The sequence below is a fragment of the Acomys russatus genome, chromosome 19 (genome assembly GCF_903995435.1).
Source record: "Acomys russatus chromosome 19, mAcoRus1.1, whole genome shotgun sequence".
Taxonomy (NCBI): domain Eukaryota; kingdom Metazoa; phylum Chordata; class Mammalia; order Rodentia; family Muridae; genus Acomys; species Acomys russatus.
In genome coordinates, this window is record NC_067155.1 from 10,962,037 (window position 1) to 10,985,304 (window position 23,268).

The 23,268-nt window shown below is 43.5% G+C and overlaps 1 protein-coding gene across 1 annotated transcript; it reads left to right on the forward strand.

Annotated features, from left to right (window-relative positions):
- The first annotated feature begins 545 nt into the window (after window positions 1-545).
- Window positions 546-17,455, forward strand: LOC127203184 (vomeronasal type-2 receptor 26-like). Its single transcript, XM_051161981.1, has 6 exons — window positions 546-754; window positions 5,102-5,393; window positions 10,726-11,523; window positions 12,350-12,559; window positions 15,218-15,341; window positions 16,479-17,455. Exons 1-6 carry the CDS (start codon window positions 546-548, stop codon window positions 17,453-17,455), a joined length of 2,610 nt encoding a protein of 869 aa, XP_051017938.1.
- The last annotated feature ends 5,813 nt before the right edge of the window (window positions 17,456-23,268 follow it).

Consider the following 23,268-nt stretch of genomic DNA (forward strand, 5'->3'; position numbering starts at 1 on the left):
AACATTTCAGAAAATTCCCAAGGGAACTACAAAGAGCACTAAGAAAATGGATCCTCCCTAGTGGACCAACCTAGTATACAAAGATGGAGGGACAATACAATGGCTATAGTGATTGAAATTCACGCTTTAGCTACTGGACATTTTGCTTCTTGCAGCCCCTTGTGGCCTCCCTACAAATCAGTGCCCTAAGCACCCTGGTTACAGCTGCTCCTTCCCTTGCAGGTCCCTCCGGAGACAGTTGAGCCCGTTGACACTCTTCCTATAGTCGCAGGTGATGCTAAGATCTGTAGCCCTGGTTTCAGAGAGGCTAGGAAACCTCAGGAGAAGGGGATAAAACTTCTAATGGTTCTGGGATTTGGTGGCCACCCACCTCCACCACCTCAGGATCAATAATCTCCACACACCCTGTGGGCCTAGAGATCCTAGTGTGACCTTATCCTCAGGGACTTGATCAAGGGCAATCTCCCAGATAAAATCCCCCTTCACTGCTTGCCACTGCCCCATATGGGGCTGTCCAGTCATTGGCAGTCTGGCCCCCAGCAGGCATGTGGCTGTGTGCCCTGCTTGCTGCTCTCTTTGTCTGTGTCTCTGGGTCTGCCCTCCCTGGACCGAGAGCCTGGCTGTTGCCAAGGCAGAGCCCTCGCTTTGACCGTCCTGGAGATGTCACGGTGGGGGGCAGTTTCTCCATCCTTCACTTCTCTGATGGTACCTTGTCTGATTTCAGTGCCCCACCGTCCGGGCTGCAGGCTTCAAGGTAAGTATTATATGTGGGGCAGGAGTCTCTGAAAGCCATAAGCAGCTTTACAATGGTGTGTGAAGTCTTAGATAAGGGTTGATTCGTAGAATCCCAGCTAGATGGCTATCCCCGTTCTCTGTGTAGAAAGGCAATAGCTCTCTTGCTCTTCTTTTACATCATCTCTCTCCCTCTTTCTTTCATACTTGTACCAGAGTGAAATAGAGGCTGCCAATGTACTGTCTCTAATGTATGTGCTCCTCAGCTCAGAGGGATTCTTGAGTTTTTGTATATGCTTGCTTCTCAAAATAGAGTGTAGGTAGGTGTGTGGTTTGAATGACCAAATGTGTAATTAATACAGTTTTCATCAGTCATTAGCCCCCATGCTTTCTTTTTTATTATTTAATTAATTTATTCAGATTACATCTAAAGTGTTATCCCACCCCTTGTATTCACCTGTTTCTCCCTCTCTCCCACTTTCACCCTATTGCCCTTTCCTACATCAGTGACTGAGGGGGACCTCCTCCCCCACTGTATGTTCATAGGCTATCAAGTCTCATCTTGGTAGCCTGTCTGTTCTTCCTCTGAATGCCACCAGGCCTCCCCACCAAGGGGAAGTGGTCAAATACGGAGCACCAGAGTTTGTGTCAGAGTCAGTTCCTGCTCTCCACTCAAGTGTGGAGAATGTCCTGTTCATTGGCTAGATCTGAGTAGGGGGACACTAGCCCAAGATGCATGTCCCATGAAATTCTTCTCTTAACCAGGAGATTGGGATAGATGTGAGTACATCCTATTGGGACTGTAGATGAGAGAAGTATGGGAGAACGGAGAAATAGAAGAATACAGTGGTTCTAGAAACCTACAGGCACAACATCAGGATGAGAAGAACTGGGCCCAGGGGTTCTGCTCAAACTATTGCACCAACCATGTGCAATACATGCAGTAGTATGTTTCTTTTGCTTATTTTAGAAGACTCTTCTTTTATCCCCGAGTTTCTAGGTAGTCAAAGCCTACTTTGATTCTCTTGCTACTGCCTCCTTTGGATCCTCAGATTATAATAGTGTACTACCACAGTTTATGAGGATCAAACTCCATGAACTGAGTCATATCCACAACTCCCCTTGTGCTCATTTTCCCCAGCTTTTCCACATTTTGTTGTACACAATAGTTCACAGCACAGAATTTTGGTTATTATTATTTTTATGTGTTTTTATATTTCTCTTTTTTTTGTTGTCATAGTCACGGAGTATGGGGCGTATGACTGTGCTCCTTGCACTCATATAGCTGAGGCAGGGGAACTGTTTCCTTCAGGCAAGATTGGGTGCATCATGATACTTGAGTCAAAAATAATTGTTAAGAGTGTTTTCTAAAGTAACTACCATTCTGTGTTCAAACATAGATGCAAGGGATTTTCTTCGTCATTTCACGTTTAACAGCACTTTTAATGTCTCTTCTTGTGTATCTGTGCCTTACTTTGTTTTTAGACTAGTCTGCAACTCCTTGTGTAGTTCAGCCTTGCACCAAATAGTGGATCATAGGAATATTTCATCCCAATAAACTTGGTTTTTTTCTTTTAGACAGTGTTTAGCAGTGTAGATTAGGCTAGCCTAGAAGTCACTATCTTTCTGGCCCCACCTGCATGCATCACACATGTGTGCCACCATACTTGACTACTATGTTATTTTTAAGCCACTGAGTAGCAATATTATGTATGTATTGGGCACTATGGAATATTTTCAAAATGATACATTAAAGAAAGCCTTCACTTACCAGGAAACTGGGACAGAGGGGAAGGCATCCTATTGGGACTCTAAATGAGAGACGCATGGGAGAATAACAAAATAAAAGGATACAGAGGGTCCTAGAAATCTACAAGTAGAACAATATGATAGGCAGATTTGGGCCCAGGGGTCCCGCTCAAACTAAGGCACCAGCCAAGGACAATACAGGAGGTAAACTTTAAACCCCTACCCAGATCTAGCCAATGGTCAGAATATTCTCCACAGTTGAGTGGAGAGTGTGATACGACTTTCTCACGTACTCTGGTGCCTCACATTTGACCATGTCCCCTGGAGGGGGAGACCTGGTGGCACTCAGAGGAAGGACAGCAAGTAGCCAAGAAGAGACTTGATACCCTATGAGAATATACAGGGGGATGTAATCCCCCTCAGGAACAGTCATAAGGGAGGGGAATAATGGGAAAATGGGGGTGGGGGGGAGGAATGGGAGGATACAAGGGATGGGATAAACATTGAGATGTAACAAGAATAAATTAATTAAAAAAAAGAATGATTAATCAAGCTCAGCAACAAATCCAGAAATTGCACAGTCATTAGTTGGTGATGTGAAAATTTAAAGTGTAACATGGACATTGGAGACAGGAGAATCTGGAGTTTACACATTAGACGCCAGGAAATGACTGAGTTGCTGAAATGTCTGCTGTTCACACATGGAGCCCTGAGTTTGGATTCCCAGCACCCACATGAAGGCCTCACCTGTGGAGCATCTGTAGCCTTGGTTAGGAATATTGAGACAGGGTGATTCCTAGACTTCTGGACACCAGGTTAGTTGAAAGAATGAATACAGGTTCACTGAGATAGGCAGTCTCAAGAAAGTAGGGTTGAGAGGGGCCAGTGAGATGGCTCATGGAAGAAAGTGCTTTGCATGAAGCTTTATATATGACTTATATTTGATGCCTCCCTGGAACCCACAGAAATGTGGAAGGAAAGAACAGGACCACAGAGTTACCTGACTTCATGTGTTGTAGCATGTTTGGATCTGCAGACAAGTCATATAAACATATGCACACAATGCTGTTTTTAAAAGGTGGAGAAACAATTAAGAAAGGTAGTCTGACATTACATGAAGCTTTACTATACATATGGGTAACACCCATGCACACCAAACACAGACACACACACACAGACAGACAGACAGACAAACAGACACACACACACACACACACACACCACCACCACCACTAAGCATCATTGAAGAAGATAATAAAATTCTATCTTTGGTTTATACAAGCATGTATGCATGCACATACACACATAACAGAAATTCAAGGTCATTCTCAGGTATATAGATAGTGTGAGGCCAGATTAGCTGATATTGCAAATTGACCTCAAAGGAAATACAAGTCTACTCTTAACATTAACATTTTAAAAACTTTAAGTAAAATGTAACATCAGTTGGATATGGTGGCACTTGCCTTTAATCCCATCACTCATGAGGCAGAGGCAGGCAAATTTCAGGCCAGATAGCAATACACAGAGAGACCCTGTCTTAACTCCTGTTCCCCCTACATCCATCTTTCCCTCCTCCATTAAATATTTCCCTTATGCACCTTCCATTTTTAAATCATGCCCTTTTATCATTTACTTATTATCATGCGTAAGAATGCAAATTAATATATAGATATGACCTGTTGAATAAGTTGAGTTTGTTTGTATGTATCTGTTTTCAAATTTTATTAGATTTGTTCTTTGATGATTTCATGGGTTTATACTTAGTTTATTCTTATCCCCCCAGCCTCTCTTATTTTCCTTCAATACCTGTTATTTCCTCTTACTACCTATAGCTTCGTTTCCCATATTCATGACTTTTTGTTTTGTGCCCACTAATTTAAACCAAGACCATCCACATGGCTCCTGGTTTGGATTTGTCCACTGGAGCTTGGTTGGGTCACGATTTGGGTTCATGACAGAAGACAATGACAGCCTTTTCTCCAAAAAATTCAATATGCAATACTTCAGCAGGAAGGACAGGGCTCCCACATGGAATTGCTCTATCTATGATTGGCTGTTGACTCGTCTAGTCTTGTGCAGGCCCAGTGCAAAGAAGTGAGCTGCTATTAGTTTATACCTGAAGTGTCCCAGCCATGTCTGAAGACCACATTTCAAATTCCTTCCCTGTATCTTCTGCAACATCTGAAATAAATGTTAGTTACCAACCATACTATTCAATAGATTATTTTCCTTGTTTCTTTGATACAGGGTCTCCCTGTGTAGCTCTGACTGCCTGGGACTGGTTATATAGACCATGCCTTAATCTTTGATTCAAAGAGATCCACCCAACTCTGTCTCCCGAGTGGTGAAAATAAGTATGTGTGCTAATGAACCCAGCTCATGTATTAGATCTTCAAATGTCACTCCTGTTTCCTGAAATGGTCCCCTTTGATTATCTTCTGCACATTCCCTCTGGACTCCCTTTGACTAATTTGAGCCCTGCTCCTATGTAATGCACATCTGTGCATAAGTATCTGTGGAGAAGTATGTTTATACTTGAATCACTTGAGTCACAGAGTTTATTCTTGTTGCATTTACCCCATAATGAGTGATAAATGTGGTCTTCTCTTTCCCTCAGTGTTTCCAACTGGGGTTACAGGGTGGCCCAGAGTTTTGTGTTTGCCATTGAGGAGATTAATAGGAGTGCTCACTTGTTGCCCAATGTGACCCTGGGCTTCTCCATTCGAAACTCTGGGGACTCCGTGCATGGAGCCCTCCACGAGACGATGAGCTTTCTCACGGGGCAGGAGGATCCCATCCCCAACTACATGTGTCAGCATGGCTCTCCTCAGGCTGCATTGGTTGGGGACACACGGTCATCACTGTCTGTGTCCATGGCCAGACTTCTGGGGCTGTACAAGTTTCCTCAGGTGAGTCTCTCTAAGCATTATTCCTTCAGGAATGTAGTTCAATCCCTTAATGATGATAACGAAATTGATGGTGATGGCCACAGTAGTGAGGAGCTTCACTGTGGTGCCAGGGCCCCTGAAATGTTATGCCTCTTCCTTCCATGTATAGATAGTTTAGCAAGACTATAATCACTCTGCATTAACAAGGAAAGTAAAAATTATTTTTAAATTAAAAAATATGTTTTAAAGATATACTTATTTTATGTGTAACAATACTTTGCCTTTATATGTATGTATATACATATGTATATGTAGCACATGAGTTTAAGTTGCTCATGGAGCTACAGATATTTTTAGCTGCCATGCTTGTCATTGAAATTTAAAAATTTCAGAACTTTTGAAAAAGGGCATATCTTTGTAACTACTCAGGTTTCCCTGTATTTAGTTACTAAATTATTATAATGATTATTATTTATCATTATGAGAGAGAGAGAGAGAGAGAGAGAGAGAGAGAGAGAGAGAGAGAGAGAGAGAGAGAGAGAGATATGAGGTGGAAGTCAGAAGACAACTTTCCAGAGTCAATGGTTTTCTTTTACTGTGTTGGTTCTGGGCACTAAATTCAGGTTTCCAGGCTAAGTTGGAGAAGCCTGTCCATTGTGATCCATGTTTCTATTTTTCAGAGAAACAAACTTATCAGTAAGCTGGTCCAACTGTATGAACTAGAGCTAGAATTTGAGCCTATGGAATTGGGCTGATTCCACTTGCTTCCATGTATTTTTTGATATTTCCTGAGACCTAACCATTAGTGACATTTCAACAGAGCTGGTCATATTTGATAGTCATCTATTCAGTTTATGGTTTGTACTGGTGACTTGAAAATGATTTACCCATTTAAGGTGAACAATTCAGTGACTTTCATCTTAGCATTATTACCATAGTTAATTTGTTGACATTTTAATCTTCCTCCTGAAGCACACTGGCTGCCATTTTCCCACCATTCCTAACCTACGGTAACTCCTTGTCTACTTTCTGTCTTGGTGCATTTGGCTGTTCTGATCATTTCGTATGAGTGGACTCACACTATAAGTAGATATCAGGACTGGCTGCTTTCACTGAGGACGCCTTCTAGGTTCATCCATGCTGTAGCATGTCACAGCATTTTGTTTCACAGCTCTGAGGGAAAGAGTATCTTGGAAGTTGAGAGCCAAGAAATATCACAGAGTCACACTGGACAACCAACTTCACATGAGTGATTTATTGGGAGGGAAGAACCCAGGAGGCTGACCGTCTCTGCTTATTTGAGACGTAGCAGAGAACTGAGCAGAAGACTGGGTTTGCATAGTGTTTTATGGGGGAGGGATATCCTTCCAGGATGGAGATTTCCAATGTGGCAATTCTGTGCTTTCAAGGTCAGAGCTTGTGGAAAACTCACAATAGGTGGCATTTCAAATCCTGAGTTTGGGTTTTTTAGCTCTGTATAGGGGTGAGTGTTGGGTCCAGATGTTAGGGCAGTTGAATGCCTTCAGGGGAGGGTCTGACTACTCCTGTTCCTTGAGAGGCTTACATTTTAGTCCTTTTTATATCCTTTATATATTACATTTTGGCATAAAAGTGCAAAGACTATGTGTTGCTTATCCATTTAATAGTTCATATAACTTTGAACATGAAATTTGCACACATGTTAAGAGACACCCCCCCCCCCCAGTGTGGGCCTGTTTTTAGAAGGTGATGAATCCTTTTGGAGGCAGGTGGGCCTCAAGGTTCAATAGATGGTCCCACTTCCTGTACATTCTCTGACTTCTGTACCACCAAGATATGAAGAGGTGAGGATTCCCAGGTCCACATCTTCCACCGCAGAGACATGTGCAACCATACGCCCACTGTTACATGGACTGTACTTTCTCATACCGGAGGCCTAAACAAATTCTTCCTCACTCAGGTTGCTTCTTGTCAGATGTTTTGTCACAGCAGTGAGCAATCCCTACTCCAGCTGTTTCCTCTTTGGTGAGCTCATGCATGCTGTCTCTATGGATAGTCACATATAGGATACTTTATGCTTATATACTTTGGTTATCTTAGGAATGTAGATAGAACTGGTGGGCTCAAGGGTAACTTTGTTGAACCATTTAAACAAACACTACAATATTAACTAGCTTTTCCTCAATGTGACAGCCATATCTGAGAGAAACAAATAAAAAGAGAAAAGATTTATTTTGGCCCAGTGGCTGAAGTTTCACACACTTGTCATCTGATGCCATATTTTCTGGGTCTATGGCAGAAGTGAGGGTTGGGGGCAGACATCCCAGTGCTCAGAAACCATAGATATATAGGGGGTGGGAGACCCAATACAGCTCACCAGGACATAGCTTCAGAGATCTCATGCCTCCAAGCAGCTCCCACCGATTTTCCATGGGGTCTAGAAAATTGCTATCCCTATAAACCTATTAAAGGATTAACCCTTTGAATATGTCATAACCCTCAGGATGCAGTAATTTCCCAGAAGGCCATCTGCTTGGAATCAAGTTGCCAACATGTGAACCTTCTGGTCACATCTCAGATTCAAGCCATAATCATCACAGCATGGTTGGCAAGCAGCTCAGTTGCTAGAGCACTAGCCTAGCACACATAGGCCCTGGGTGTGATCTGTAGTGCCCCTGCCCTACAGCAGTGTGGAGATGGAGACAGGAGGATTCAACATGCAGAGCTCTCCTCAGCTATATAGTGAGATTGAGGCCAGCCTTGTCTAGTTGAGATTTTTTAAAAATCAAAATTAAAAATATATAGTCATGCATTACATTAACATACACATTGTATGAAGATTCAGGTTTAAAAACATTGGCTTTTGAATATAAGGTTTATGATTTTGGGTAAATTCCAGTCTCTTTTGAATGTCCCACATTTGTTCATTTTCCTCTTTCCTGGAGGAGCATCCCCTTTCCTGTGAAGCTGTGTGCATAGTTGCTTACTAAAGTGCTCGGAACTGGAGGTTTCTGCAAGACATGTAAATTTGTTATTTTTAGATACAGAGTCTTACCCAGAAGACCAATTTGGCTTAGAACTCAGCATTTAGATCAGGATGGCCTTGAGTATGCAGCAACCTTCTCCTGCTTCAGCTTCCCAAGTGTTGCATTACAAGTGTGTTTCACCATGCCTGACTCTAAGGAAGGTTTCTTTTTTTCCGTGAAATTATGGCATAGTTAATGTATGTGCCTTCATCTCCATGAGCATATGTCTGTGTGTATTTGTGAGTGTGTAAGTATGTGAACCTTTGTGGACAGGTGGAGGCAAGAGGAAGACATCACTCTACCTCTACCTTTGAGTCAAATTTTCACCCTGAATCTAGAGCCCCTTAATTTTTTGCTATGCAAAGAGCTATTAGGCTTCTTCTAGCCTTCTTTATGGACCCATCTTGGAGCTTAGGTTACTGCCATGAAGGGGATGACCAGATTGTTACATGAGTGCTAGTGTCTGAGCTCCAATCCTCATGATTTTGCAGCAAGTACTTTTAGCCATTGTGGTATGTCTCCATCACCTCAAATTCAGTAATACTTAAATGATTAGAAAGTTCATTTTTATCCTCTGTACTTGATGGCTCACCCAATACCAAACTTCCTTTCTGCCTTTGCATCTCTCTCTCTCTCTCTCTCTCTCTCCGTCTCTGTCTCTGTCTGCCTCTGTCTCTGCCTCTCTCTCTCTCTCTCTCTCTGTTAGTGCATGCTGTGCAACATGCCCACTTTGAGGCAGCATCTCTCTTTGTCACCCTGCCTGCTCTTGACACCTTGGTCCTCTTCATTCAGATTCCTGAGTGATGTTATGTATCATGCCCAGAAGATAAAATTGTTATATTGAACACTCATAACATCTCGTTTTCCACCTTGTAGGGCTGCAAGATAAGTTTCACTTAATTTTGAATCCCAGAGATTAGAGGGAGGGGTCAGAGGTTAAGAGCACTGGCTGCTCTTGCAGAGGGCATAAGTTTGAATCTCAACCCTCATATAAAGACCCACAACTATCTTAAACTACATTTTCAGAAATGGGACTCCATCTTTTGTCCTCCGTGGGCAGCAGACACACATGTTGTGCACAATCACAGATGCGGGCAGAGGACACATACAGGGGAATAATAAAAATTTGAATTTCAGAGGAACAATTAAGTTTGTCCCAATATGTATATCAATGTAATTTGTTTTCAATTATTAATGTGTGTTTCATGGATAAATTTGTAAAAAGTGATCTTTTTTTTGACTGCAATTCAAAATTAACTGGATACTTTCTATTTTATTTCCCAGTGTGGTAAGACCACCTACATGAGTTTGAGTCAGCTGTATCCCTCCACAGGAACCAACCAGATTCTAGGGCAATTGTCTTAAGACATGATAACCTTTACACACCTTTTAGTGGCAAGAGAAGTTTTCCACCCATACCTCCAGTGTAAGCAGTCACATACTTTGCCTCTCAAAATGAAAATAAAACCCCACAGACTCAGTACTCCATTTGTCACATCTCCAAGAATTGTCTCTTTTGAGGGCATGGTGCCATCTATTTCTGACAAATTGACATATCACACTCTGAATTCTCTCAAACCTGGGAAATCACACAATGCAGATCAGCTGAGAGCCCATGATTTGTTAGGCTCTTATTAAGGACAGCAAGATCACTCATCAGGTAAAGATGCTTGCTACCAAGCCTGATGACTTGTGTTTGAGCCTTTTGAACGTACCTGGTGAAAGAAGAAAACCAGCTCCCAGAATATGTCTTCTGATCTCTGCACACGTATCATTTCACACACACACACACACACACACACACACACACACACACACACACACACACACATTTTCTAAGGAACAACCTAACAGCTCTGTGCAAAGCAGACAGTAAGTCCAAGCCTAACAGAGTTGTAGGTACCAAATATGAGGGGGCAGTGCAAGGAACAGAAGCCAGGAAACAAAGCTATCCCACAGGCCTGTCTGGGATGGTGGCCAGCGAAGGGGACACAGATGCTTGGTAGAAGCAGCACAATTTCCAAAGAATAATATCAAGTCCTTTATGAAACTTCTTCTCTGTGTTTTAGACTTTAACATACATTCACATGCATGTGTATATGTCTGTGTGAGCCTATGCCACAGATGTGGAAGGAAGCCAGATTTCCTTGACCTAGAGTTACAGGCGTTTGTGGGCCACTTGTTTTGGGTGTTGGGAATCAAATGTGGCTTCTCTACAAGAACAAGAAGGGCTCTGACGTCCTGAGCCACCTCTCCAAACCCTCCTTCCCACATTCAATCCAGACCACCATGTGCACCTGCGTTGTGGATCTCATCCACTCTCATATTGCCTGGCTCTTCTTTGATAGGTCAGTCATGGATCTTCCCTACCCAGCCTGAGTGACAAGATCCAGTTCCCATCATTCCTTCGGACTGAAACTAGTGACCTTATATCCTCCCGTGCAGTTACCCAGCTGATAATTCACTTCCAGTGGTCCTGGGTGATCATTCTGGCCAATGATGATGAGTTTGGGCAGCAGGCCAGTTCTCTGGCCACTGAGGTGCTGATCCCTGAAGGTGTTTGCATTGAATTCCATCTCCATATCCCTTCTGATCAGTCCTTGGGGAAGATTGAAGAGACTGTCCAGAAGATGCAGAAGTGCACCGCCAAGGCTGTTCTGGTTTTTCTAAGCAACTCAGATTTCCAGCTCATCCTGTACGGCTTACTGGGTGTAAATGTCTCAGGCCAGGTGTGGGTCAGCAAGGACACTTTGCACATGGCTCTCGCTCTGACTGTTCCAGGCATTTCTCGGGTCTTGCAAGGCACATTTGGCCTTCTGGCTCACAGCAGCAAGGCAGTTGGCTTCCCTGAGTTCCTTGCTCAGCTGCGTCCCAGCCAGACCCCAGAAGACATGTTTATAAAGAATTTCTGGGAGTTCACCTTTGGTTGTTCATGGCCTCAGCAAAACAGCACGGTGACTGAGGGAGTTCAGTTCTGCTCCGGGAATGAGAGCCTTCAAAAGAAGCAACATCCTTTTCCAGAAGTGAGCAAAACGGATGCTGCTTATGCAGCTGTCTACAGCATTGCTCATGCCCTGCATGATGTGATAGCCTGTGGGCATCAGGATGGGAAAAGTACAGACTCCAAGGACTTCCAGCCTTGGCAGGTGAGAGACAGGTGCGGTGTGGATGATTCAGCGATGGTTGGAGAGCAGGACATTGGCTTTCACTAATCCTTAGAGGTACAGCAGACTTTATGTTCTCACACAGGTTATCCTTGCAACAGAAAGGCATCTTAGAACCAGCAATGGACAAGTGGCCCATGCTATGTATGTGATCTTAGATGAGTCCTTTCCAAGTGGGGTTGATCGACTCAGCAAGTCCAGGTTTCATTGTAAAATTAACATTTCAGGGAACAGTAAATAGATCATTTAATGTCCCAAGTTTGAGCTTTCCTAAACAGTAGATAAGTTTTCGTATATGCAGGCTGAAAATCAGAATTTCAACCAGACAAAAAACATCATTTATTAATTTTTGCTTCCTAGACTGTGAGGTGCATAGGGTAGGTGTATACACATGTGCACATACATTGTAAGGTGTGAGGATGATGTGAGAAATTACCTTTCAGTCACTCTTCTACCTTATTGTTTGGGTCATGGTCTCTCACTCAAACCTAGAACTTTTTGATGTGGCTAGTCTTGCTAGTGAGCTTTCTCTTGGCCTCTCCTATCTTTACCTTCCGAGCCTGTAATTACAGAGGGGCTCCTACAATACCTGGCCTTTAGGTTGGTTCTGGGTGTCTAAAGTCCTATCTTCAAGCTTGTATGGCAACCTCTGTGCCCTTACCTATTTTTGTATTTTAAAGTATTTTTTGATAATTTCATAAATTTAAATAATGCGGTTTTTTTTGTTTTGTTTTGGTCCCAGCCTGTCTACATAAAACCCTGGGGACAGTTCATGGCCAGTCTACAATTTTTTCCTTTTCTTCCTCAGCTGCTTCATGCCCTCAGAAATGTGCGCTTCAAGACTCCTGATGGAATCGAGATTAGGTTTGATGCCAATGGGGATTTAGTGTCAAAATTTGATATTCTTCAAGGGCAGAAGACCCCTGAGGGTGTATTCCATTTGGTCAACATAGGCACGATAGACCCTCAAGCTTCTTCAGGGAACAAAATGGTGGTCCAGTTGAAGGAGGATCTCCAAGTGAGTTGCCTGAATGCAGAGCTTGTCCTAGAGTGTTAAAGTCCCTGGGAAATTCCAAGTTCAGGGTTCCTCATCCCTCCTTGTGCATGAAGGGGACGTGACTCTGGATTGGGCCAGTCAGTCATAAGTGATGATGCTCTTTACCTTATAAGAGACGTTTCTCTGAATGATACTGACTGAGCAGAAAAATAAATATACCACAGCTTCTGTTGGAGAGATGGCTCAGTGGTTAAAGATGTTTGCTATGCAAGCACAAAGAATAGACCGTGGACCACCAGAACGCTTGTACATGCTGAGTGGGCAGTGAGGCTACCTGTAATTTTATTCTTGGAAGTCTGAGACAAGGAGATACCAAAGCAAGTCAGTTAGTAAGACAACCATATCAACGAACTGTGGGATTTTACTTTGAGCCTCTGCCTCAATGTGCATAGTGGAAAAGCAATAGAGGATGATTCCCAACGCTAACCTTGGGCCTCAACATGTGCTTGTAACATATATGCTTATCATCCTACATAGATGTAGAAAGGCACGTACACGTATTTACACCATAAAAACCCATGAAAATGGGGAATATACATACCAGACTCAAAAAATTGAATCAGAATGTGCATTTGGTGTCATTTTGAGGGTTATTTCATTATCTGTGTTCAGGACCTGCTCAGTGAAGAGGAAGGTAGGGACACACTAAGCACTGTGTGTTTACTTTCTGTGATTGGTTTTACTTCACCATGAAAAATCCCTGAGAAACAGTATGAAGTAAGGAAAGGTTTTTATTGACTCACCGTTTGAGAGGGCCAGGGCCAGAATGACCCGTTGTTTTGGGCATGTGAGGTTGAAGCAGTATGTCATGGCAGCAGACATATGTGGTGAAAGAGCTTGTCCAACTTATGGTTACCAATAACTGGAGAGGTGGGGTTAGAGATAGATATGGTAGGTGGACAAGTTAACATCTTACCAGTGCATAGCCCCAAAACACACTTCCTTCCTTCAAGCCCCACTCCTGTTTTCAACATCCACAATAGTTCTTCAAGTTATGAATCCACTGAGCGATTAATCCATTGACTAGGTCAGATACATCAAGATGTAATCAGTCTTCACAACCTCCCCCTCCCATCTGGTGACTAGTACAACACACAAGACTTTGGGAAACATTTGGTGCTCAAACCCTGATGGTTATTAACACAACCATCAGCTGTTTTGAGATAGGCAGGCTTACGCGTGCTGTCTGTTGCATAGAAATGTCTCAGCTTCCTGTTGTATGCCAGTGGACATGAGTCTCTTTGCTTTTAAAATTGTCTAACTTTGTTCTGGTGGCATCTCCAGTCCATGGTGGCCTTCAGGCTTTCCACATGACAAGAGGCACTTCTGAAGAGTAAAGGACACCTGCCAAGTGCCCAGAGGCTTCTTTTCATGTACCTTTCAATGGAGTTGATCTGGGAGGGTTTTCTTGTCTCTTCTGTTGTGACAGAGATCTCAGCATCCCACAGTTCCATCTTTATAGTCCTTGCCTGGAGGTGGAGCCGCGTTTTCAGGAACTGAATCATCCTTTTCAGGTCCCACATGAATGAGAAAACTAGTTGATGTGCTGTGAAAGTGTGTGTGTGTGCATTCGTATGCCTGTGTGTGCGCATTCATGTGTGTGTGTGTGCGTGTGTGCATCCATGCATGTGTGTGTGTGCACATTCATGTGTGTGTGTGAATTCATGTGTGTGTGTGTGCATTCATGTGTGTGTGTGTGTTTGTATGTGTGTTGAGGGAACCAATACATACAATTTTTCTCATGCTGAAGCCAGAGGATACTTTATTATTTGAGTTTAAGCAAAACAACAGCATAGCCAAACTGTAAATCTCAACAGCTTCCCAGAGTAAGGGAATGGGGAGGAGGATGTGTGAAAGCCATGTCTTCTGGGTTAGTCACAGTGGTCACCATGATGCCAGAAGTCTGCATAGAGCATTAGAGAAAGAAAATGAAAGTTGAGAGTAACAAGGGAGGCATACCTCGGGCTCTGGTTTTACCCGAAGAAGAGAAAAGGAGACAAAAAAAGGTAAAGGAAAAACAGTGGGTTTCTGAGTAACTGAGACAAGCAAGCAGACTTGACAAAATGATGTGGTAGCTTTTTTGTAATGTCTGTCAATACAGTTCTTTTTCAATTTTTATTTTGCATGTATAGATGTTTTGCATGTATGGATGTTTTGCATGTATATACATATACACATGTATGTATATTTACATACAAATATTTATATATTTGTGTCTTATGTGTGTAACTGGTGCCGGCCATGGCCAGAAGAGAGACTTGAATCCTTTGGAATCGGCATTACAGTATGAGGTGCTATGTGGGTGGTAGGAATAGATCCCTGCTTCTCTGGCTAAGTGGCCTGTATTTCTGAGAGCTGGGCCATCGTTCTAGCCCACATGCCTTCAATTCCTGATGTAGGTGCTACAGGGAGATTGGAAAGACAATACATAACATGGTCTAGCTAAGTTTTTGAAGCCCTTAACCAAGTAAGTTAGATGAAGCTCTTTATTACATACAATGGTACCTGTCTAGTCTGGCATCTCATATAGTGGAAGCTGTTTTGTTCTGTTCCTGAGGGTGAGGTCAAGAATCTGTATCCCTGGAGATGCACTGGTGACACTATGTTCACTGTTACCAGGTGCCCACCTCCATCTGCAGTGAAAGCTGCCTTCCAGGGTTCAGCCAAGTTGTCCGCCTTGGAGTCCCCCACTGCTGTTTTGATTGCAGTCGCTGCCCTGAGGGACACTTTGCAGATCAAAGAGGTAAGGGCATGTGGAACTGGAATCTGAGGAGTCCACAGGGCACTGTGTGTCTCCTCGTGTATTTATCCATCATCTTAGTTACCTTTCTACTGCTGTGAAGATCCACCATGAGCAAGGCAGCTTCTACAGGAAAAGCTGTGATAATGATGGCAGGAGGCATGGTGGCAGGCAGGAAGGCATAGTGTCCCAGCAGTAGCTGAGAGCTTACATTGTGGTCCAGAGGTGGCAGGCAAGCAGCAATGTGGAGGTTGGGCCTGGTGTGGGATTTTGAGTTCTCAATGGCTACCCCCACTGACACACCCCCTCCAACAAGGCTACACCTCCCAATCATCCCGACAGTCCACCTAGTAGGAAACAAACATTCAAATATATGATCCTATGGGGCCCTTTCTCATTCAAACCACAACATCCATCTTCTGAGATGTTGAATAGTTTCTGCTTCCATATGGACTTTGGTTGAATACACCATCAAGAAAGCTAGTCTTATAATTGTTCTCAGGTAAGTGCTTTATTGAGACAGACAAGAGAGTGAACCATAATTGCAGTGTCTAATATATTGCACCTTAGCTAGCACTGCACACCCTTTGTCCCCTTATCAAGGAAACATTGGTGGTGGCTCATACCATTAATACCAGCATTAAGAGGCAGAGGCAGGCAGATATCTATGAGCTCAAAGCCAACATGGACTACGGTATGAGTTTCATGTCAGCCAAGGCTACACAGAGAAATCTTGTCTCAAGCAAACAAATACAAAGAAAAAAAAATTAAAAGAAACATGACATAAACTGCTTCCATAAGGGTTGCAAGCTTATAATCTCAGTGCTTAAGAGGGTGAAAGAAGAGGCTTAGGAATTCATGTTCATCCTCTGCTGCTCAGCCGGTTCAAGCCAGCCTGACTTATAGGAAATACTGTTTCAAAGAAACAAAAGCCCTCACGTGCAATATACAATGTGAGTTCCTTCTTTGTGCCACCTCTGATATCACAAATTCCAGCCCTTGTCACAAAGAAGAGCTAATACATATATATATGTATATTACATATATGATGTAAGGGCAGTTAGTGTTTCTGCCATATTCCTTCAGAGCTAGTGTAGCTCCTATGGTGTTGCAGAAATGGTGTCTGTGTGTCGCCCATAGACATGAAGAGATGTCTTCTGTGCCCCAAGGAGCAGTACTCGAGCCATACCAGAGACCGATGCCTGCCCAGGACAGAGATCTTCCTGGCCTTTGAGGAGCCACTGGGATTCATACTGGCTCTGGTGTCAATCTTCCTGTGCGGTATGGCTGTCCTGGTCCTTGGAGTGTTCCTGAAGCATCGGGACACACCTGTGGTGAAGGCCAACAACAGAGCTCTCAGCTACTTACTCCTGATCTCTCTTTCCCTCTGTGCCCTGTGTGCCTTGCTGTTCCTAGGCCGACCCACTGTCACCACGTGCCTCCTCCGTCAGACCACCTTTGCCGTGGTGTTCACAGTGGCTATCTCCTCTGTTCTGGCCAAGACTGTCACAGTGGTCCTGGCCTTCAGGGTCACCAGGCCAGGGGGCAGGATCCGGGTATGCCTGAGCCCTGGTGCTTCCTCCTCAGTGGTCCTCACTGCTTCCTTAATTCAGGTTGTTCTTTGTGGGGTCTGGTTGGCCACCTCCCCACCATTCCCACACAGGGACATGGTCTCGGAACCCCAGCACATTGTCATCCAGTGCCAGGAGGGTTCTGGCACCACCTTCTTCTGTGTGCTTGGCTACTTGGGTTTCCTGGCAGGGGGTACCTTCTCTGTGGCTTTTCTGGCCAGGACCTTGCCAGATGTCTTCAATGAGACGAAGTTCCTCACCTTCAGCATGCTGCTGTTCTGCAGTGTCTGGACAGCCTTCCTGCCCCTGTACCACAGTGCCCGGGGCAAGTCCACTGTGGCTGTAGAGATCTTCTCCATCCTGGCCTCCACTGCTGGGCTTCTTGGCGGCATCTTCATCCCCAAGTGCTACATCATCTTGCTGAGGCCCGAGAAGAACACCCCTGCCTGGCAAGTTCAAGGCCACCAGGCACAGCATGATAGGCAGCGTGAGGCACTCCAGAGAAGGCGTCTTCCCAGGTCCACACCACAAAGCCTTATAATCTAGTCCTTGGGGAGGTCACCAGGACCTCCTTCATGGTTCTGGCTCACTACTTCTTTGTGGATCTAAAGTTATTTAAAAGACAGCTCAAGATGAAAGTGAGATACTGAGAACAAAACACTATTGACCGTTGGGTTTAGAGTGGATGTGTAGATGGTCACTGACTGTTCTCTCCATAATATTGCTAGAAGTTATCACAATTAAGAAAGTTTGACTAGGGGAACCTTGAAAGATGTCTCAATGTGCCAACATGCTTGAGAACTTGAGTTTGATACCCAGGACTCACATGGTGAAAGGAGAGGTGACATCGCCAATTTGTCTTTCACCTCTTCTTGCTAACTACAGCACGATCACCACACTCAGATACACAAAATATAAATGCCAAGGTGTGAATGGATGATGAGTTCCTAAGGTTGATGTCAGGGGTTTCTGAGAGTGTGGAAAATTGACCTGCAGATCGTTATCTTTTTTGTTTTGTTTTGAGAGGATCAGTACTGGGGTTTGAACATTTTTCTCACAGTTCTTTCACAGATTTACCATGTGATTTAGCAATCTCAGTCTTAGGTATATTCTCAAGAGAAATAAATCATGTCTGTAATGACTGAAAATGAGTCTTCAGAGAAGCATTATTTATACACTAAAAGGTGAAGTAATTCTTTTGTTTAACACTTGATGAAGGCTTGGTATTGCTTACACAATCACAGCCACCTGCTCTTCTAGCTCCAGGGAACTCACCACCACCTTTGACCTCTGTGTGCACATACACATACCATCATGCTCAAGAAAAAATTATTGATTAGTGGTTGCTGGAAAACACAATTGCATAAAAGATCAGTAAACTAACATTTCCTTTTACTTATTTCATTCAGGTAACATTTTTTTTTACATAATTTTGGCTGGGTTCAGACTTGTAGCCATCTTCCTGGTTAGCCCCCTGAGTTCTGGAATCTATGTGTGCTCCACCATCTGGAAAAAGACATAATAGAAATGGATGAATTTTACACTATATGAATTATGTTTCAATAAACTAGTATTAAAAAGAATTAGACATCATTTACAGAGTATGGACTTTTGTTATATTCTGATTTGTAAAAAAAGATCAAACCATTGAAAGTGAACATTAAGTAACTGTACACTTGACATATCAGTGAGACAGATTTATTACTGATATATGCTGTTTCTTTTTCATTTTATGATTATGAATTGATAGATTGGTGTGTTTGTGTGTGTTCCTTCTGTGTTCATGTCCACTACTTTGTGGACATATGTGGAGATTAGAGGGCAAGTTGTAGAAGTCAGTTTTCTCCTCTAGTCAATGGGACTTGAGTATTTAGTGAGTGTCCTCAAGTTTACTTGCTAAGCTATCTTTCTGACTCTATTTTTTACTTCAACAATGGGATTATCATTGTGTTATAAAATTATACTTATCATTTGGAATAACAAAGTATGGAATTTGTGTTCTTACAGAAAATATTTCCATTGTCTATGAATGAAGTGTGTGTGTGTGTGTGTGTGTGCGTGTGTGTGTGTGTGTGTGTGTGTGTGTGTGTGTACTTGTCATGGCTTATATGTGGAGTTAGAGGACAACTTTGGAGAGGTGTTTTTCTTCTACTTTTACATGGGTTCTTAAGATCAAAGAGAGGTCTTCAGTCTTGTGTACTAAGTGAATTTACCTGTTGAAACATCTTGCCTGCCTTGGGATTTGTTTTCAAATTCAGAAAAAAGGCTCAGTATCCTTGGAGGATTAGTCATGACACAGGATGCCAAGGACATTTATTTTTTTCTGCAGTGTGGTTTGTGTATGTACAAATTTTCCATCATAAAATATTTCAGAAAATTCCCTAAGGAACTGCAAAGAGCATTGAGAACATGGATTGGTGCAACAACCAATAGAGAAACAGGGAGAGATGATCTAGGGGCTTTAGTCATTGAAATACCTGCTGAAAGATACTGAGACTTACACCCAGACTTTGGGGTGGTGTGCAAGAAGTCTTATCAAAGAGTTGGGGAATAGAAGGACCTTGTATGGTCAGGAGCTCCACAAAGAGACCAATGGAGCCAACAAATCTGAGCATAAGAGGGGGGTGCTGCGGAGACTGATACCCAACCAAGAACTGTGCATGGTGAGGACCTAGAATCTCTGCTCAGAAGCAGTAGATAGGCAGACAGTCTCATTGTGGATACCATAATATGGGGCACAGGGTCTACTTCTGACTTGGACTCTGGTGCCCACATGTTGAACACTTCCCCCTGGTGGGACAGCCTTGCCAGGCCATAGAAGAAGAGGATACAGGTAGTCCAGATGAAACTTGATAAGCTGAGGTCAGATGTTAGGGAAGGAGGGATCCCACTTTCTGAGGACCAGGAGAGGGAGGGAGGGAGTACGAAGAAGGGATGGTGGCACTGGGAGGTGATGAGGGACGGGGCTATAGTTGGGATGCAAAGTGAACAAACTGAAAAAAGATACATGCTAAAAATATTTAACTTCAACTACTGGGCATTTTTCTTTTTGTATTCACCTGGGACCTCTCTACAAATCAGGGCCTTGAGCACCCTGTGTACATCTGCTCCTGCCTCGCAGGTCTCTCATGAGACAGTTGTGCCCATTTCACCCTTTCTGTAGTCGCAGATGATGCTCAGATCTGTGACCCTGGATGCAGAGAGGCTAGGAAATCTCTGGGGGAAGGGGTTTAAAACTTCTAACGGTTCTGGGATTTAATGGCCAGATACATCCATCACCTCATTATCAATATTGTTGTACAGCCTGTGGGCCTAGAGTTCTCAGTGTGGCCTTAGTCCCATGTCCTTGATCAAGGACATTCTCTCAGATAAAAGTCCTCTTCACTTCTAGCCACTGCCCCATATGGGGCTGTTCTGTCATTGGCTGTCTCGCTCTCAGCAGGCATGTGGCTTTGTACCCTCCTTTCTCTTCTCTGTGGCTGTTTCTCTGTGTCTGCCCTTTCTGGACCAAGAGCCTGGCTATTGCCAAGGCCGAGCCCTCACTTTGACCGTCGTGGAGATGTAATGGTGGTGGGCAGTTTTTCCATCTTCCATTTATCTAATGGTACCATGTGTGATTTCAGTACCCCACCATCTGGGCTGCAGGCTTCAAGGGTAAGTGTTCGACATGGGCCAGGAGTCTCTGAAAGCCAGAAGCAGCTTTATAATGTTGGGTGAAGCCTTGGATAAGTGTTGAATCTCAGAATCCCACCTAGATGGCCACCCTCATTCTCTGTGCAGAAATGCAATAGCACTGTTGTTCTTCTTTTACGTCTTCTCTCTCCCTCTTTCTTCTTCTTCTTTTTTTATTTGTACCAGAGGCTGCTCCTGTGTGTGCTCCTCAGCTAAAATAGATTCTTGAGTTGTTGTGTGTTCTTGTTTCTCAAAATAGCATCTCGGTAGATGTTTTGTTCAATGACTAATGTGTAATTATGGTTTTCCTCAGTCATCAGCTCTTTTGTATTTCTTTTGCTTGTTATTTTTTTAAACGAGTCTTGTGTTGACTTAAATTTACTAGTAGACAAAGATGAGCTTGAATTTCTGATCCTCATGAATCCATTTCCTGTATCCTGGCATTATAGGAGTGTACTACCACAGCCAGTTTATGAGGATCAAACTCCATGAACTGTGACAAATCTACACCCCTTCCTGTGCTTATTGCACCAGCTTTTCTAACATAGTGTTGTACACATTTGTTCCCAGCACAGCCTTTTGGTTATTGCTATTTTTTTAAAAAGTGTTTAAACTTTATCTCTGTAATTATTATTTTTTATTGTTGCAGTGGCTGAGTATGGGAAGTGTGACTATATTCCTAGGACTCATGAAGCTGAGGCAGGAGAAGTCTTAGTTTCAGGCAATATTGGGGTACATAATGAGACTTTAGCCATAAACAGTTTTAATAGTATTTTCTAATGTAACTACCATCACTCTGTATTTAACTACAAATCCAAGAGTCTCCGTTTTTACAATTAACAACACTTTAATGTTTTTTTTTTTCTGGGTTACCATATCCCACTTTGTGCTCAGACTAGACTGGATTTCAGGTTAGCCTCGAACATAGGATTACAACTATAAGCCACAACACTTCTTGCCTTTTATTCTTTTTTTTTTTAAGACAATGTCCTTCTGTGTAGATGAGGCTATCCTAGAAATCACTATCTTCCTGCCCCCACCTGAATCCTGGAATCACAAGTGTGTGCCACCAGACTTGGCTACCATATTTTTTTTTCTGGTCAGAAATCAATAGTTTACTAACAGATTTGTAATATATGTATTTAGGAATTTATAAATTATTTATTTATTAACTCTACATCCTGATTGCAGCTGCTCTCTCCACCAGTCTCCCCACTCACACATACCTCCACTTATTCTTCCTTCTTCTTCTCTGAAGAGATCAGAGAGGTCCCCTTGGGTACCAACCTGCCTTGGAACATTAAGGTGATGCAGAACTGGTGCATGCTCTCCCAATGAGGCCAGAACAGGCAGCCCAGTTAGGGGAATGACATCCAAAGGGAGGCATCAGAGATAGAGAGGACCTCTGCTCTAGTGTTTGGGAGATGCACATGAAGACCAAGCTGTATATATATATATATATATATATATATATATATGTGTGTGTGTGTGTGTGTGTGTGTGTGTGTGTGTGTGTGTGTGTGTGTGCAAAGGTTCTAGGACAAGTCCATGCATCCTTTTTGGTTTGTGGTTCAGTTTCTGTGAGCCTCCATGGTCCCAGGTTAGTTGATTTCAAAGGTCTTCTTGTGGAGCCCTTGACCTTTAGTTGTTTCCCGAACTCTTTCATAGGACCCTTGAGCTCTGTTTAATGTTTGGCTATAGGTCTCTGCCTCCGTTTCCATCAGCTGCTGGGTAAAGCCTCTAAGAGGAGTTGTTTTAGGCTCCTGTGTATAAGCATAGCAGAGTAGCATTAAGAGAGTCAGGGATTGCTTCTCTCCCATGAGATGGGTCTCAAGTAGGGCCAGGCTTTGGTTGGCTATCCTATCAGTCTTTGCTCCATCTTCATCCCTGTACATCTTGTCCACAAACAAGTTTTTTGGACAAAGGTTTTGTGCATGGGAGGAATCCACTGGGAGTCCTGCCCGGCTACAAGAGGTGGTGACTTCAGGCTCCATATCCATCGCTGCTAGGAGTCTCACCTAGGGTGACTCCCATAGACTTTCTGGGGCCTCCCATAGCCCAGGTATCTGGTAAACCCCAGAGATGCCCCAGGGGGGACCTGCACAAACTGTTGCACCAACCAAGGACAATGTGTGCAGCAAACCTAGACCCTCTGTTCAGATGTAGCCAATGGACAGCTCATTCTCCATGCCTGTGGGGAGAGAGGGAACTGCTTCTGCCATGAAACTGGGTGCTCCCAATTTGATCATTCCCCCTTGCTGGGGAGACTATGTAGGTGCACAGAGGAAAGGAATGTAGGCTGTCAGGATGAGACCCGATATGCTGAGGCTGTATGCTGGGAGAGGAGGTCCCTTTCTGTCAGAGGTCTAGGAGGGGGGAGTAGGGCAGAAGAGGGAGGGAGGGTGGGACTAGGAAGATACAAGAGAGGGGATAACATTCCGGCTGTAATCTGAATAAATTATAATAAATTAAAATAAAAATGACTTAAAATCTATCATTGGAAGTGGAGACAGGAGTATCTGGAGTTAAGATCTTAGGGGCTGGGAAATTCCTGAGTTGGTGAAGTGTGTGTTGTGGAAGCCTGGAGGCCTGAGTTTGGATTCCCAGCACCCTAGCATTTTGAGCATCTGTAACTCTGCTTAGGAACGTTGAGACAGGCAGATTCCTACAGACTGCTGGCTGTCAGC